The sequence below is a fragment of the Taeniopygia guttata genome, chromosome 2, assembly GCF_048771995.1.
Source record: "Taeniopygia guttata chromosome 2, bTaeGut7.mat, whole genome shotgun sequence".
Classification (NCBI taxonomy): Eukaryota; Metazoa; Chordata; class Aves; order Passeriformes; family Estrildidae; genus Taeniopygia; species Taeniopygia guttata.
Genome location: NC_133026.1, coordinates 41,573,782 through 41,592,312, shown reverse-complemented (window position 1 = coordinate 41,592,312; position 18,531 = coordinate 41,573,782). Strand labels below are relative to the sequence as shown.

Below are 18,531 nucleotides of genomic sequence, written 5' to 3'. Positions count from 1 at the left end.
TAAATATAGTAGTTTCCTAATGACAACTGTCTTTCTGTCAAGTATGCTCCTTCCCATGCATTAGGGAAAGAAATAAAAAGAACACTAATTAATGTATTGATTATTACTGTGCTATATCTTAGTAACAGCATAGGGAATGGGAAATATTTTCAGCTTGGAGGTCAAGTGGCAATCCACAATAACTGTTGTGACTGTATTGCACAGTCCAATGAGCATGGCTTATGCACATAGGGAGGCTTTGAAGCATAAATCAGAAATTCCAGCAGGGATCTTGCTTTTCCATGTAGCCTGAATCTCTTATATTGAAGAGCTTTTCAGCCTTTTTCATCTTTCACTGAGATCAGCACAAGATTGTGATTGGTCTCAAAAAATCCAGCTCTGTCCAGCCTGTATTATGCCTTTTGTTTTAAGAAAAGTTGCATTCTGGATGAATGCAAGAACTAACCATGTCACCAACAACCTCCTAAATCACTGTATCACTATGAGTATTTCTAATACTGTTCTAAAATACTATGGTACTTTTCATAGTTTTGTCCACCCACAGCTTTATGAAACCATTAAAGATGGATGTCTCATACAGGAGCAGAGCCTGTTCTTTCAGTTGCCCAACACCTCCTCTCTTAAAACAACAATTTGCCAAATTTTTAGTGTAGAAGCTGCATTTTCTACATTGATTTTCTCTGTCAAGCCTGAAGAAGAGCAGATGAAAATTATACAAAGCAGGACTTTGGCAAGTTGCCCTGAGCTGCTGGACAAGAAGAAATGAGGGCTTGAAGAAATGAGGCAGGGAGACAAAACAAAACCAAACCCACCAAAGAAGAGAGATGGAAAATTAGGACTTGGGACAGAGGCAGAGGGGTGGATGAGAGAGAGGGACAAACATGTTGAAATGCTTGCAGCTATGTATGTAACACTTCCAGAAACGAGTTCTTCACACATCTTAATTCTATCCTTAGTTAAGCATACATTATGGTATAGCCTATAATTTTCTGACCACATACTTTCCCCTTCTCCACACCACTACCTGCATGCAGCAACAGAAGGGAGAGCCTCCTTCAGAACTAATGCCTCTCCCTATTTTGCTTTCTGCCTGTTTATCTTCGTGGCCTGCAGAACTGCAACTCAGAGCTTTGTATCTGCTTGGGCTCTTGAAAAATACTGTTCTCTGTATTGTCCCACAAGCCCATCAATAAACTATTAAACATATCTCTGTGAGATAGAGTAGTATGCTATCCCAATTTTAGACAGTGCACTAAAATTAGAGTGAAAATCCACTTCTTGCCAAATTTCTGGAGAACTCTTTTCCCACAGTGTTTATTATAGCACTGCATTTTGCATCTTTAGAACACAGAGCTCCGACTGACTTTCAGATACACCTGAGAATAACTGCTTTTCCTGCAACTCAGATCCAAAGATGGGAATTCAGAAATCAAGGAGTGGAGTGAACACAATTAAATGTAGGGCTTACTTGCCTTGTCTAGCATTCCATAGGAACATTGTGGTTCAAGCAGGAGATAAAAATAAAATTTTCCAAGGAAGCAATTAGCCAGGAGACCATCCTCTCCCTTTGAATAATCCCTTTCCTTACTCACAACATGACTTCCTCCAATGCTGTGTGCACAATATCCCAGTCACGCCTAGAAAAGCTCTTCTGTGCAATGACCATGACAGAAGTTTCTTGATAAAAACAACTTGATCAAGCAGGTTTTGACTGGACTCCAGGACCTGCACACAATTCAATATGAAACCAACACTTCCAGGGTGAAACTAATTTTGGTGCTTCTTAATTTTCAAGACCTTAATAACATAATAATGTTTTTAAATTGTTAATTATTAATAATTAAATGCCTATGCACATGCAAGCTCTTTTAAACAGCGCATGGGGTCCCTGATAGCAAGGTACATCACAGTTAACAAATTAAACTACAACCAAATCAGCACAAAAGCTGTCATTTGTCTGGCTTTATTTCCCCACTAAGGAATGAATTATAGCACCACTCTCCCCAGCATGTACCATACCTGTGTCCTGAGCCTGTAAAGGACAACTGTGCATTTGTTTATCCTTTCCAACCTACAGCAGTAGTAACAGGCATCCACCACAGACTCGCCCTCCCCTCACCTGATCCTTGTCAGTCTGCCCTACAGTGGCTGTCTCTGGCTGGGCACAACCAAAGCTGATGCTATCGATTGAAGTGTCATTTTAAAGACACATTGTAGAGGTTTTACTTTTGTTAGAGATTTTTTTTTTACCTCTCCCCCTGTCCCTCAGTGCTGAATTCCTGCCTGCAACACTCTCAGTTTTTAAGTTTCACCCACAGCTCCTCATACTTTTCTCCAAACTGTGCTGCCCCATTCAGCTATTACCTGCCATAGGAGCTGAAGCCTTTGGAATACCATTATTGTTGAATGCAGAGAACCTATGCTAAAATATATATTAAAGGGACAGATGGGAAAAAAAAAGGGAAAAAAAAAAAGGGAGCCTGTTAGCAGCTGCACAACTTTGAGGCTAAATAAATGGATCTGTGCAAAGACAATGTTCACCTTGAATTTATTTAAATACACGCCTGGACACAGCAGCCACATTTAAAGCTGATGGTACAAACTGTTCTTATTTTCCAGTATAAAGCAGAGGTTCTTGACAGATTTCCTTTCAAGTTATGCACATTAGGCTACCAGTTAAACACAAGAAGCTATTACCAGACTATGATCACGGAGGCTGCTTTTCCCACATAGCCTCTTTTCAGGGTCCTGCTTAGGATGTTTTAAATTTATTTATTCTTCATAACTAGATTATGATCTATGCAGAGACGGACACATTACTGATTATTACCACACTTACTTTGGCTCAGTTCTACAAAATCTGATTTTAGCACATTTTAAATCAGACCAGAAACATCGTGGTTACCCAGAACAAACTGCACAGACTGCATACCTCTAACAAAACCAATTTGTTGAAACTGGTTTTGTTTTGCTCTGAAGATTTTTCTCTCAGCAAAGCTGTGGTTGCATCAGTGTCATCTGCACACCCATAGCTTGCAAAAATGGTCAGTGTAAACACTCAGTATTGCACTCTAGCTTGGCAAAAATGCAGTCACGCCCAGGGCTGATCCAAGCCTGTGAAGTCCAGAGGTCTGGCAAAGCCTGGATACTGTATTAGTGCTTGCAGAACCAAGAGCTCAGCCTCTCTGAGTCCATTAACATAAGCAAAACACCAAACTTTCCTTGGACCAGTCCCAGGTGCCACTGAAAGCAGTGACTTGATTCTTTCCTTACTCTGTCCCTCCTCCACTGGAGTTTTAAGAGCCTTATACCTGATCTGGTCCTTTCAGAGGCAGGTGAATTAGTGCCAGCAGCTTCCATGGGCAACTGGCTCAGGCCACAGGAACAGAACTATCTTGCCAAAGGCCTGATGGTTGCTAAAAGCTATTTGCTGTTTGACCCTAGAAAAAAAAGAGCTAGGTCCTCTCTGCAAGGACACACTTTCTGCTGTTTTCCTGGAATTCAAAGGGGAAAAGGTGTGGAAATATCACACAATACAATATGTACTTTATTCAAAATAAAATGAAGATAAAATCTATTTTTATATATGTATAAATGTATGTGTGTATATGCATATATATATGTATATTTATCTACATGACCATTATAAACTAAATATATGGCACTGTTATTCCCAGAGGAGAACAGTAAAGAACAGTAGGCTGAATGAGGAGGCAATCAACAAACAAGAACACATCATCATTCCTTCCACACTTCCCATTCTGAAGGGTTCATAGTCCCCAAGAGAATTTTTCTGTGGTTTTTGAGAATTCAATATTTAAGAATTTTTGAGGCACCACTGCTCCAGCCCTGCCTGTTGGTGCTACACAGAATAGAGCAGACACATCAGTGAGCTCCCCAGGTACACAGGAATGCCCCCATCCAAAGGGGATGGAGGGCATTTTTTGTTAATGGACTCAAACTTGGGGGCAATTAATGATTTTGCAAGAATCCAGTGTGACCCATAGACAATTTCTTTCTGTGTCCTTTTCCCGCTCACATTCTTACTGCGCTGCCAACAAATACACTTCATCATACACTGCATGGAAAGCAGGGTTTTTTAGATAGGCATACACTGCTTCAAGATCTCCAACCTGTGGTCTTAACAGTGTATAATAAATAATTACAAACAGAGAGCAGGAATGACAGTGCAGAAAGAGGAAAAAAAAAAAAGAATATAACACAATGGGAGAAAAAAAAAATCCCAACCGAACAACAAACAACCACAAAGAAGAGAAACACAGACGTGTCTGGGATTTGAATTGAATTTTAGGACAAAATGCACCATCAGGTGTCTTCATCTTTATCAGGTATCTGGCATTACCACTGTCTTCCCATAGCACGATTACAAGGGGATCTGGAACTCCTGTGTATATCTGGAAAAAGGCAATTTTCAGGAATGCAGTCACAGTCTCTTTGCAACTATATCATTGACTTTTGTCCTCAGACCATGATGGTCACCTCAGCATTTACCTTCATGGCTCACACCCAGCCACAGCATCATGCTAAAGCAAAGCATCTGGGAAGCTCTGCCTGTTCCTAATGGAATAATGGAAGGACTGTACATTTCACTATCATACAGACACTGGCCACTGAAGCCCAAAAAGATTATTTAAAATTAAGTTTGTGCGCATAAGAATTTTTGCAAACACAAAAGAAAAATAATTTCTAGAGTTCAGGAGGCGGGGAGGAGGAAGGATTTCTATTATATTCACTATCCACTCAACAACAAAGTAGATGTTTAAGTATGACTTTAAAGCATTCTTCTCATGAAGAGATAATGACATTTCATACATGTTGTACCTTAACTCTGACGTATTGAGAATATTTTGCATTTTTGACCTTTGGTAAAATAACTTCATTCAGTTTAAGAGGAGTTTTCACCCTCCTACCACTTTAGCCCTAAGACTGTTTCTATCATCACTTGGAGCATGTTCAAAAGGTTCTGCTTTCTTGTGTCCCCCAAACAGCTCTCTCTTCCTAAGGAAACACCCTGATCTTGTCTGGGAAACCAAAGACCTTACAGGAAACAGAACTGTAAATAACCATATGATCCTAAAGGAAGGTGGAAATCATATCGATGTGTCTATTCAGTACACTAAGGACAGCTAACGGTTAGCAGTGGAACAACAGCACCTAAAAAAGGCAGAACTGAAACCTCACTTCAGCGACAGTTTTGTCTGATCAAGACCAAAGGAGAGAGCTGAGACTTTGTATAGTGTGTTTTCTTATTCATGCATAGGAACATGAAGCTGCTAGGTGAAGTGACTGACTGGTCACTACAGGATTTGATTTTTTCCATTCAGTAATTCAACATGAATAATATTAAGATCATGCTTGTGTACATCTTCTCTAGGCAAAGCACTCGTTCAACATGTCAGGAGGTAGCTCAGGGTTGTCAACTACTTGCAAGCAGACATGCTATGATTGGAGTAAAAATCACATTAGAAGAAGAAAGAAAAAATCTCTACTGTTCCTGAAAGAAGAGAAAGTCTTGCTGCCATTCAGGTGAGGAAAGGGGCTCTTTGGAACTTCCTCCATGCTTCTGAGCTATTTGTCTGAGCTTTTCCAAAAAATGGAAGGGAAGGAGGAGGCTGGTGTATATATACATAATCATTCCCTCTGTATTATTTCTGTTTTTCTTAAAATTTATATGACTTTATTGCTGAGTTAATTCAACACTTGAATATCTGTAGCTGAGTTTAATGTAGTTGAGTTTCTCCTGAAAAATAAAATGGTGAAAAGTCTATATTGAACAAATACTTGCACATTTCCAGTTGTTCTGGTTTTGGCAACCTCAATATCTTAGATCTGACATAACTTTCAATATCAATTTAATATTCTGAGGGTCATCATTCTACTAGAATAAACAAAGTCAACAATATTTCCTTTATGAATTAAACCTTCAAAGGTCTAACATTTGAAGAAGAATAATTAACCAGTGATCACAATTATTTTTATTGTCCAGAAACATAAATTTGAACTGCAATTTTACGTGGTGCTAATGTTGTAAATAACTTCCTATCAGGTTTCTATTTCAAGTATCTATTTTATTGGCATTTCAAAGAATAATGTGCATAGAACAGTATAAGGAAATGTAACTGAAAGTACAATTAACTAAAACACCATCACAAGATCTCATGTGCAGCAGCAGCAGAGTAACAACCTTCTAAACCTTTCCAAGCTATATGTATTTGTTTTTGTCAAGGTCAAATAGCCATCACAAGCCTTGAAATCAGCAGTGCAAGTTTTACAAGAGGCTCCATCTAGCAATACACTGGTGTGAAGCAACAATCTGAAGAGATCAATGTCATCCTGCTAGAAAGTAAATATTTTTATAACCACATCCATAGCAACCACAAAACTCTTCACCTCCCCAAAGTGATCCATAATGCTTGACTTGAGAAGCTGATTTAAAGCTCTGAGAAGGTATCACTAGCCATAATTTTTCTTGGCCATAAAAGTCCCAGGAAGATAAACGTAGCTTTTCTGGGCCATCATTTTACAGAAAAGAAACACTCAAAAGATATCTCTAGAAATTGCTATACTTGCTCATTTTGAAACTGTAAATCCTCCAGGGGGACTGGTGGTACTAGACTGTAGGAATCAGTATAAATTATTTTATATTATGTACTTTGACTTCAGTGTCAACCCAGGCAATTGACATCTCATTTTCTCATTTAAAGACTTTGTGTAACACCACTTACATCTTCTATACTACTTTTCACAAATTAATCTCAGTGCTCCTTACTAAGATCAGTACACATATTCCATGAACGGATGAGAATTCTGAGAAGTTAGAGACATGGAGATAAATTAATTTGCGGAGTCAACGGCCAACTAAGGCCAGTAAATGCAAGTTTCCAGAGTCAGAAGCCCCTACCCTGTCCAGCAAGCAGCACTACCTCTGTATGTAAGTGCTTTGGACAGCCTTCCATGCACCAAAGTTATGTTTTATGCCAGTTTCCATAGGCCTCTCAGAAACTCAGTGGCATTTTACATTTTGCTCTTACCACTGAAATGAACTGATCCCATTTCTTTCCAATGGAAACCTTGCACCTGCTCTGGTCATGGAGGCAGACGTCGAAGGCAATGGAAGTCTGTCAGCACCAGGTAATTTAGCCTACACTTCAGGCTGCATTTCTGAGCACATTCATGCTAGATGTGTGCAGTGCTAGACCAAAAGGCATTACAGAATTAAGCTGAACCAGGTTTGGGTACATAACTCTATTACTGATGAATAGGCACAGTCAGCCTCATCCCACATTTACACAGGCGCTAAAGCAGCTACATAAAGGATGGATAATACGTGATCCATCATAAAACCTGTCTTTATAAAGCTAACTCGTTTTGAACACATTTGAAACAACAGACTGAGTTAATAGCAGACCAGTGCTTTGCACGACTACAAAGAATCTCTTAGCAGGAACAGTTAAGCTGAATTTACTGTGCCATTAAACCACAGTCTCAGTGCAGATGTAGGATGGTTACCAGCACACATGGAAATCCACACAGCAGTTAATTCATCTTCACAGTATGCAAATTAGGGATGTGGGAGCAAAACCTGATAAAGATCCTTCAGCTGGAATATTTCATTTATGTGGTAACTTTCTGCTTTTCAATTCTCTTTGGTCAAAGAATAACACAGATTTGGCCTTTGCCTACACAGAGGAGAGAGCTCCAGTTTCAGAGCCAGGAGACACAGACTGCACCCCTCTTGCTGCATACACATTGCTGACTGACAGCAGCAGTAATCAAATATTTATGCAGACCCACAGTGCAAACTCTCAGAGCATCTAGCACCATTGTTTAATGCCCCCAGCTCAGCTTTACCATGGACATGGAATCTGGCAGATGAGTAGCTGCACTGATAGCAGATATTACTAAAAACAGTCCTCTTCCCTGTCAATTGCACAGGTGTCCCAGAGAAGGGGTACCAGAAGCAAAGGGATGCTCCTACCACAGCAGCTGTTCTTTAGAGCTCAGAGCTTAGACTGGAAAAGATCTACCAGGCTGCAAACACCTGAGACTGAATTACATGCTAATTTATTTACAGGTTTGCAAATCTTTAGTTTAAGGATCATACTATAAGCTGGGGCATTAGTACTGAGGGTCAGAAATATCCTGAAGGGTCAATCAGTGCAGACAAGGCACAACATTAGAACTGATTAGGCTGATTTAAGGTACACAACTCCAATACTGCTGAATCTGCACAGCAAGTTTTGAAGTTATGCTCTGTTAAAGCACATTTTCTCACAGAAAAAAAAAAAAAAAAAAAAAGAACATATATATATACACATAAACTCACTATTTGATTTTAGTAACTGGGGTTCTTTCAGCTAATTCCATATAAAGGTCTTCACTAATATATTTCTCTTTAATTTTACAGAAGAACATCTACTCTAGCTGCTTTAAAATAAGTGGAGTTAAGAATTAGAAGTATTTCATTAAAGGCACAGAAGTACTGACAGATAGTAGGACCTGCCCTACACCTTTCAGCTTAATATCAGAACTGTTCTCTGTTCTCTCAAATATACCGCTGCTAACCAGTAAAAGTTAATCTACATTATAGACTTCTATTAGTTCCTTTGATTTAGCCAGGAATTGCTCATCTTCACATTTTACAATTATTCCAGAAGTTAGGAACAGCTGAGAGGAAACAAAATCCGCCTAAAAAGCACCATCACCGTTTAGAAAGGTAAGCTGCACAACACCACCTGTCAACACAAACTAGAAGGCACACTTCCAACAAAGAGTAAGTGAGAGCCTGTCCATGCCCTGTGGCCATGTAGCTCAATGTGAGTGCAGCTGATCCAGTATTCACAGCCAGGATGAATATATGACATTCCAACAGGGCTCAGGAAAAGCCTTGGGCACCTCTGTAACAATCTACAGTGGGATCGCTCTTCAGATAAAGTACAAGAAAGGTACATAACTCTGTTGTAATTACTAACTGGAAAAGAGTAGAAAAGAAAGCAGCTATTATTTCAAAAACTTGTTTATTCACAGATCTACCACAGCTTTGACAGTGAAGCATCTCCTGTATTTAACAGCCAAAACAAGCCTACAATCACCTATCTACTAGAGATCGACAGAATTCCCAAGGGCACTGGCACAGAGGGTACCAGCTGGGAGCAGGCTCTGACCTCACAGCCTCATCACTATTGGCCTGAACAGCAATCTGGCATCTCAGTGTTCATCCTCTCTCCCATAGCACTGCTCCTGCCAGAGATCCCACATCACATATCAGCCTGAAGCTTTGCCTGGTTATTTTAACTTTGAAGTCAGCAAAACCAACAGCCATTCCACTGCTCTGGTGAAGCACAATGTTTTTAAGCCTTGAAAACGAATGTAGTCTGATAAGTTAATCCTTGAAGCTTCAACACAACAAAAACTTCACACAAGAAACTCAAAAAGTTAGTTGGGGCAGCCAGCTCTTTAAGACCCTTAATTATTAATAGTGTAGATGAGTGGAATGAATAACATCACTTCTAAGAGGAGATGCTGAGTATCTGTCGCTCAACACACTGAGGGCACACGGGCCTTCAGAGGGATCCCAGCGTCGTGCTGTTCACCGCCTACCACTAAGGCAAGTGACCGAATTTAGCACTGCCTGGCCCTCCGTATGTTCATTTACAGCTTATGGACTACCTGCAAAAAACAAATTCACTACCAAACCCAAAAGGTGTCAGTTCGTCTCCCACTCTGCACAGGTGTACCTGTGAGAAGCAGTAAGAACGTAAGGAAATGTTTTTTATTGACCTAGGAAACAAAGATAAATTGTTTAATTAACTCTCACATCATGACTATTTGTGTGCTACAAAGTGCAAAACGTACACAACCAATGTGGTTACAGAAAAGTCTCCAGAACTCAGCTCCCTGTCTGCCAAAACTCGTCTTTCCGCTACGGGACGTGATGATAGGGCAGATACCACGGGCGGCTGCACACACCGCGTGTGCCCTGCGCTACTCCTCAGCTCCCCGGCGGGACGTGTGCCCCCTCCGTAGAGCCGCTCTTGCTGCGTGGGCTCGTCCTTCCCCCGCGCTCCGCCTGCGGGCACGGAGCCTGGGCAGCCGCAGCGGGTGATGCGCTGAGGGACACCCCAGTCCCTCATCCCAATCCCTCACCCCAGTGCCGGCCGAGCGCTCGGCCGAGGCTCCCCCGCCCCTCCACGCCACTCACAATCTCGGTCACCATGAGGAGCCCCGGCACGGTGCGCAGGAACTCCTTGTCGTAGGCGAGGGTGCTGGAGCTGGCCGACAGGTTGGCGGTGAAGGAGCTGCTGGTGGTGGTGACGGTGTGCGAGCGCGGGCGCGGCGGCTGCTCCTGAGGCGGCACGGGCGGCTCCATGGCCGGCGCGGCTGTCGCCGGACGGGCGGCGCGGAGGCACCGCGCTCGCCGCTTTGTGTGGCCCCGGCGCCGCGGGCAGCCCCCGCCCGGGCCGCGGGAGGAGGAGGGCGCTCGGCGCCGGCCCCGGGCGGGGAGGCGGGTCCGGAGCGGGGCCGCCCGCCCCGGAGACCGCCCAGCCCTCCCGCCGCTGCCCCCAGGGCGGGACCCGCGCTGCCCGTGCGGGGCATCCCCAGCGCCAGGGACCGAGGGTCGGAGCGGGTCCCCTCTCGAAACCAACTCCTGACCTCGCGGACTGTTACACACTGGGGATCCCGTCTGCTTCCAGTGCGGCCGAGGAGCCAAGCTGAGCCACTGCTGTCTGTGCCACAGCCCCGGGGGCGAGCTCGGTTTGGAGCCTCATGCGCCGGCCGTCATCGTCCCCCGGGCTGTCACCCCTGGCTCCACGGGTAGCAAAGGCTGGCAGAGCCGCGCTGGTGCTGCAGGGGGCTGTCCCCACCAGCTGCCATCGCCTGGGAGAGGAACCGCCGCCAAGTGCCGCGGGCGGCGAACAAGAGTCTAGGAGCTAACACAGCCCTCCCTCCCAGAGCTGGAAATGGGGGCTTTGCTGGGGTCTGCCAAATAACCAAGAGACTGAACAACGCAAAAGACTTTTAAAGGCCATAAAAGTCACTGGAAATGTAAAGCATTAAGTCATTATTGACCTATTCTACCTGGCAGTGTTGAGCTGTTCCTTAACCTGTATTTTTCAGTATTTCAGTCTGAAGTGTCATCTTTAAAAAAAATAAATCCAAACATTTTTGGATCTTTTAAGAGCTTCTAAAGAGATTTTCCATTCCACAAAAACCATGGGGTTTCAACAATAAGCAAGCAGGTTATAGTTATTTTCAACCCTCAGGAACTCTAATTAGCACAGGATTTTGTGGCCATTCAGTAAAAATGAAGTGTTTTCCACATGTCTGGTGGCTATTGTCCTTGAATTGTTTACTGCTGCTCTCCTACTGGATAACAAGGGCTGGATTTTGTGGTATTACCTTTCAGCAAGGGACTGAAGCAGCTGGGGAGGGAGGAGGAGAAATATGGGAGAGTTTCTCCCAGAAATACAGGAAACATGAATTACCCAAAGGAACTGTTCTTGTGCATTATTGTGCCTCACTCACAGTGTAAATGTCTCACCGTAGAGGCTCCATGGGCTTCTGGGCTTCTTGGAATGTGTATCTTGGCTCAGCCTCAGTGGAGCCTTCATGCTCTCTACACTCTTACTAGGAAAAGAACTCTTGCTAGGTCGAAGTATGCAATTTGGTGAAGCCTTTCAATGTAAGTGTTTTAGACAGTGGTGACTTTTTTATTTAAGATGGCAAAAAAAATGTGGCAGAGTTTTGCAAGCATGAACTGTAGGTCATCAGAACACAATGCCTGTCACTTGATGCAACAAGATATAGATAGCTTTTTTTTTTTTTTTTTTTTTTTTTAAGGAAAGAAAAGACCATTAATAAACCACACACTCAAACCACTGAACACAACTCCTTAATCATGAAACAAGGAATTTTATACTTTTTGGCAAAACCTTTTTTTTTTTTTTCTGTGACATTAACAGTATTATGTTTTTTTTTGTGCTCCTATTTTATCTCTTCCTTTTATATTAGAGCTGATATTTTAAAGGAATAGAACACAGCTATGCACTAGTCTGTCTGGAGGCCTGCTTCAACTGGCTTGCAAGTAAAAAGTGCTTTATCTGATTGTTCAGCACTGCCAAGGTTCCTTCCAATGCCAGATCTACTTTGCCATGCCCCTGTGGCTGTTTGCAAGGATCCATTGTAACAGCATCAATTTTCCTCTCTGAGAGATTCCTGTCTTTTCAGTTTTCCACCTAGAACAGTAAAAGTGAGGAAATGTGGGGCTAAAATTCATGCCACTATCAAAAGTAACACTAATTTCAAAGTTGTTTGAGCCATTCACATCACTTTCCCTTTGAGGGCTGGTTTATTTTATGCTGGATGTATATTCTCATCATGTTTCCAGGGTGTTATTCACTGGTTTCAGTGTTCATGCATAATTCTAAAACTCTTTATTTATACCCTAAACTCTTGAGGGTCAGTGTTGGTTTTCTTTCAGCCATCAGAATTAGAACAATAAATTTCATTGCTTTTGGTCTGCACATCTGTTGTTTGAGCATCCCAGCTCCTGTAGGGGAGAAAAAAAAGTAAAATAAAACCATAGACAGGGAACCAATTGTTTTCTGCTTCAGCTATATTAATATACTGTACACTTTCAATGTCTATTGTAGATGTCTAGTATCATGATCAATTCAAGAAGAACTGAGGGCTATACTTGTGGGCAATTTCTCTGAACACTGGCTGCCACTCTGATTTCCCTGGTTAGCTTATTTTTCTCCAGCAAACATATTCAAAGAATGAGTTTCCCTAAAAAATGGGTAAACACTCCAGAAGCTTTTCTGTATCTGATATTCCTGGAAGCAAATTTCATTCTTTAACTTGACAACATAATACTTGACATTTTGAATGTTAATTATGAGGCTCTAATTTTTTTGTTTTGCATCCTTGCACTGAGGGCTAGAGCTGGAAAGCCTTCAGGGACCAGCTAAGCCTAGCTAGATTTTTTTACATGTAGATAGCATCAGAAACAGAATAATTGAATGCTGCTGCTTGAACAATCAACCTTTTATTACAGAACTACCAAGAGAGAATAAGGTGGCCCATTTTCTTTATTTTAAATTAACCTTTCAAGGGAAGAATAGGCAAGGCTTTTAAACACCAGTCAAGATTGTAACCTCCTGTGGTCAACTACTGTAAGGAAGTAAACTTTGATTAGGGAAAAAAGATGCAATTTGGTGAATGTAAATGTTTTAGTAAAAGCAGAATAGTGGATAAAGGTATTATCAGGTTTCTCAGTAAAGGGATTATTCCTGAATGTCTCATTATCTAATTAACAAGAGTCTTCCATTTAAGCTGGTTTTGTTCTCAAATCCTGAGGTACCAACACTTTTAACATTACTGATCGAGCTCTCTAGAATTACTTTCTTAGCAACAATCTGGCCAGCTGGAAGTGCTAATTAAAGTAGACTCACAGGTCCAATGAGTGGAGCTGACTGGAATTTCCTGAACTGTTTTTCTGGTTTTGAAATAGAGCTTCCCTTCCCCCTTCCTAAATCCTAGGAACAGGGATATATGTCGGATGTCCAGGACAAATATTCTCACCCTTGACATCCTACTGTGCTAATAATCTGAGGATGAGATATTTTTAGTTAGCATTAAATCAAGAAATGATTGGAAATTTCCTAATGGCTTTTCAGAATTAGCAAAGTGTAGGTTTTGAGCTACAAAAGTATTCAAGTAAAAAATTTATAACATATTTTACCCTTCAACAGCTTACAACCAAAAACTGATTTATACTAACCCAAACCAGAAATACTTGATTTGTACTTTGGCAGTAACATGTGCCACAGGCACATGATCAATCAAGGCAAACACCTCTGTGTAGGAATCCGTATTTCACAAAGAAAAGATGATTTTCATGACTGAGGTATTTGGATCTTCCAATTTTGCTGCAACAGAGAGAGAATAGATGAGATGCATATATTTTCAAAATGGCCATTATTTGGCAAATCCATAGAGAATCTTTGTTTGTACATGGGGTTACTGAACATGAAGCTTGTTTTGTTTTGCAGCTTGGGCACCTAAAATTCATAAACATAAAATCAAGACCAATTCAAACAACAATCAAAGTAATGACAGTGCATGGGATTTTATCAACAGATGCTTGTTACAACCTTAATGCTGGAAAAGGCAGAATTTAGCTGTATGTGTTCTGTACTCCTCTTATCACAAATATTTATTTCTTTACATGACGTTTACTTGAGTCCAGACTGTAGATACACAGTCATTTTACCTGCCAGAAAGCTGTCTTACAACATATTTTGCCATACAGATAATTAACTCTGTGCTGGGAACAGTAACATACTGACTTCTAGATTTTATTTTTCAGTTTTGAAACCCACGACACTAAGTAAACTGTGTGGTGATAGAGACTGTGCTAAGAAAAGAAAGCACAGAGTACATAAGCCGTGTATTTTCTTTGCATTAGGCTTTCACCAGCTGTTTTATCTGCTCTGGGAATCTAAAGATCCCTCCCAGCCCTGCAACATAACTATGTCACAGACACCGTACTGAGGAAAAATTACTTCTTTCAGAGCTGACTTGTACTTAGAACACATTGTCCCTGCACACTGAATATATGTGCTTAACTTCAGGGCAGAGAGCACATTTATTCAACTTAAAAAGAGTTTGTAGTGAGAAGTGTGAAGTCTAGGTACAAATCTCAGAACGAGAGTTGTAGTTTTCATGCTTAGGGGCCTCAGCTCTGTAGGGCACCTGCAAGAGCAGGTCTGCATTTTATTTCCCAGGCTGCTTCATAGCTGCTCTGGGCCGTCTTGTTCTCCAGCGAGCCTGCAAGCACAGCTCCAAGCACAGCTGGTGGCTGTGCCTTCTCACACCTGCAAATCAGAGGCCACCCCAATACTCAAGAGCGTCTGGTGTCAGGTTGTGTGAAGAAGGAGCTGATTCTGCCCCTGAGCACGTCCAGGCAGGCTGTCCCTGAGGCACACTCATAAAAACTTTCATTAGGGTCAGCAGCCTGCCACAGACCTTTAAATATTATTATGGAGCAAACACATACTAGTGATTATATCACTGAGAAGATAAACATTTCCACTGAAGACATGTGCATTTTCTACTTGCTAAGGGTGGTGCTTGCCTAAGTGTTTATGGAAATCACAGCAGGTAATGTTTATACAACACCCAAGCCCAGTGCAAAACAGCTGAAGGAAAAAAGCACCTTCAACAATTGTCAGTGTCATATTTGTTTTTAGATAATTAATGAAAAGTTGTATAATTTTACCATGGTTTCATCACAGCACCATCCAAGTTTAAGGAGAGAGTTCACAGCCAACTCAGTTTGCTTGCAGGCTTAAATAAAATAATAAACAGTCAGCTGTGTTGTTCTGCTGTGGTTGGTACAACACCATGACACAGGCCTGAGACTTAAAGTGTCCCTTAACTCAAATTATGAGCTTGCTGTGTCTGTATACACACTGAGAGAAAACATGGATGGCAGGTAAAAACCTAACCAAATACTAGGCTAAAAGGTGAAACTGGACAAATTCAGACTGAAAAGAAATTGGTTTTGCTGTTTGGACTTCTTGAATGTATTTTTTTTAACATAGCATGATTAGCTATTTGAAGGATTTATTAAATAAAGCATTAAACTCTCCATCATTTTAAATCTATAATTCCAAGCTATAGGTTTATTTGAAATGTACTCTTTACTAGACTTACATCGACAAATTTGGTGGTCTTTATAATACAGAACACGACAAAAGATGGCCCAAATGATTTGAGAAACCACAGAAATTAATTCCAATTATTTCCATAAAGTGTCAGCCTTGTTAACACTCTAGTCACCCAGCTGAACAGTACACATGCAGTACCAATGCCTGACACATCTCCTGGAGTGGCAGCAGAATAAAGGATCTCATGTATCTCGCTCTGTCTGGACAATGACAACTGGTAACGAAACTGCTGTACAGGGAGAATCAATTTTATGCAGATGGACTGCAAGGTTTAAGGGTGGAAAAATTATCATCCAGAAAGTTAAGAAGCCAGTGGGCTGACTGCAGGATCTGCAGAGAAAGGTGCCAGCTGACAGGGGTGAGGTGCCAGAGGGTACATGCTCTGTCATAGGGGGCTGAAGTGCAGGAGAAGAGAAGTGAGCCTGGCAGGGCACTGACCTAAATCCTGGGGAACACAACAGTGGAAGGAGAAGGCAGAGAAGTGCAGGCAGATGTTTTACTGCTCCTCAGACTGGTTGACACAGCCTTTCTGTTAGTATGGAGTACAGACATTTGACATCTATCCATTAACAGGAGAGGAAAACGTTAACAGAGGACACAGTACAGCACATAGTGGCCTGAAATCTGCAAGCAGCTGAACAATATAGCTTTGGTATTTTCAAATCAGCAGTTTATCTTTGCATCTAGACAAGTGCCAAAAGACTTCTGCACAACAAAGAACAAAATGACCTTGATGTTTGTATTCACAGAGCAGTCTTAGCCCTGAAACAAAACAAAAGCAAAGAAACAATTCTCCCTAGTACAAAACACATTCTAGTTCAACTCAAAACAGGTCACAGAGGTGGAAGCACCAGTGTTTTAGCATATACAGAATACTGCTCAAGGCTGTAAATCATTGGATGCTTTTAGAACATTAGTGTTACAAATATGCAAAGAACCAGCATGCAAAGCTCCTGATAACTGGTAGGCCTTGTGTCAGTGCATGAAAAAATACCTGCAGTGATGCAAGGCACTTAATGAATCCTCCAGTTCTAGCTTCCCGAAAACATCCTTTGCAAGAGAAGTGAGAGTTTGAAGAAACAGGGCAGAGAGAATCATGCTTCTCTTATGACTGCACGTATTTACGGGGAGCAGAGTGTTTTCTGCTGCTGGCCTAGTAAACCTGCTGGGATTTTTAAATGAATCAGAAAGACAAATTAAGTTAAATTTCTCAATTCACTTAGTTTTCTATGAAAATTGCAGGTTTTGGGCTGTGTGAGAACAGTGCATGGTGAGAGACTATAGGACTCAGGGGATGGATGATGGGCTGCCTTTCGGAGGGATTGGGATTTCCTCAAAACAAAGGCTTATTCCATTTATGCCATGTCTTGAGATAGCTTATCCTGTCAAGTCATTTATCACCCTGCTAACTAGCTAGTAAGCATGGATAATGCTTCTTCCCTAGATCAGTGAGGGAAAAGAGAATTTTAGAAGAAAGGAAGGTTTTCATTTGGGGATTTTAGGAGATTGGAGAAGAGCCGATAGGAGTTAGGATATCTAAGCTCTTTGAACGATGAGAAAAACACACCAAGAAGGATTTTTCTAACAGCTCATAGTGCAGCTAAAATAGTCTTTCTGCTGAGGGCATCCCTGGTATGTAAACTATGTAAACTGGCACAGCCCTGTGGTTTGCAGTGCTAGATTTGGATTAAGTAGAGGATGCTCTGTGATGGATGTGGCTCTAATTACTGATATTGAGGTGAATGAAGTCCATCATATATTTGCAAATGTCTGGCTTAATGTTAACTATGAGACAATTATGATGTGAGATTTTTAATTATACAGATGTCCCCATACATCCCTACAATAAGAAAAGCTTATTTTCCTATAAACTTTGAGGTTGGCTCACCTTAATGATCAAGAAGAGTACAGACTCCATCGGTTGTGCTGGCTGCAGTGGGGGTATTTGTAAGAGCAATCTATTCCATGTAGATCTTTCTACAGAGAGCATATCCTCAGTTTTCACTGTTCTTGGCATTTACAAGAATTTGGTATCTTCTGGTAACCATCCTTTTTGTCATGTTAACCGATCAGTTTAGACTATGAAGATGAGGATGTGATAGCTTAATTTGCATCTTCTCATCACATCAGAAACCTGATTATATATATTTATACATACACACACAGAGGCATACAAGAGCATGTCTCACAGATCCAGACACTTATTAAAAAAAACCATCAGTGGCCACTAAATATATCAAATCTATGATGCTACAAAAGCAGTGTGATTCTCTGAATGTACCAATCAAATAATTACTTACTTGCCATCCTCACAAGGATTCAATCAGAGGCCCAGGAAACAAGCTGCATCAGTGTGTGCAAATGAAGGTCATGCATCAAACTGCTGGGCTTTCTTTTTAAGTGATGCTATGATTGCTGTTTCAGTGAAGGAGTAATCAAGGAGGTCATAATTTCATAATTCATTGTCCCAGCAGGCAGTGCAATGAAAAATATTGAAGTTAGCAATGATTAATTTAAACCAGGTATTACTTTGATACCTTGGAAGCGTTAAAAAAAAATGTGGGTATGGCACTTGGGGGCACAGTTACATCATGAAGATGGCAGTTCTGGGTTCACAGGTTAACTCAATGATCTTAGAGGTCTTGTCCAAATTAAATGATTCTATGATTTCTTGCATGCAAGCATCCTTCTTGTGCTAGGATACTTCTTTTATGGGCTGTCTGAAATTACTAGCGAAGGTTTTCTTCATGGATACAAGTAAGGGATATATGAGTAA

At 41.3% G+C, this 18,531-nt stretch overlaps 2 protein-coding genes across 4 annotated transcripts in view; both read right to left on the bottom strand.

Annotated features, from left to right (window-relative positions):
* The window catches only part of CMTM8 (CKLF like MARVEL transmembrane domain containing 8), a 35,387-nt gene extending 24,831 nt beyond the window's left edge, over positions 1-10,556 (bottom strand). The window contains exon 1 of one of the 2 annotated variants that reach the window (XM_072925754.1): positions 10,223-10,556. In XM_072925754.1, the coding sequence (XP_072781855.1) occupies positions 10,223-10,390 (168 nt within the window). In that variant the 5' untranslated portion in view covers positions 10,391-10,556. The remainder of the gene's footprint in view (positions 1-10,222) is intronic. The other variant, XM_030265013.4, reaches the window with a different exon arrangement.
* A 1,882-nt stretch (positions 10,557-12,438) lies between these two features.
* GPD1L (glycerol-3-phosphate dehydrogenase 1 like) overlaps positions 12,439-18,531 on the bottom strand; it is a 39,258-nt gene continuing 33,165 nt past the window's right edge. Inside the window, exons 8-9 of one of the 2 annotated variants that reach the window (XR_003958595.4) lie at positions 13,805-13,952; positions 12,439-12,571 (exon numbers count right to left, since the gene is read on the bottom strand). Coding sequence is in view for 1 of the 2 variants with exons in the window: in XM_032746747.3 (XP_032602638.1) it covers positions 13,862-13,952 (91 nt within the window). In the remaining variant the exon portion in view is untranslated. Of the gene's footprint in view, positions 13,953-18,531 lie in introns of both variants that reach the window. The other variant, XM_032746747.3, reaches the window with a different exon arrangement.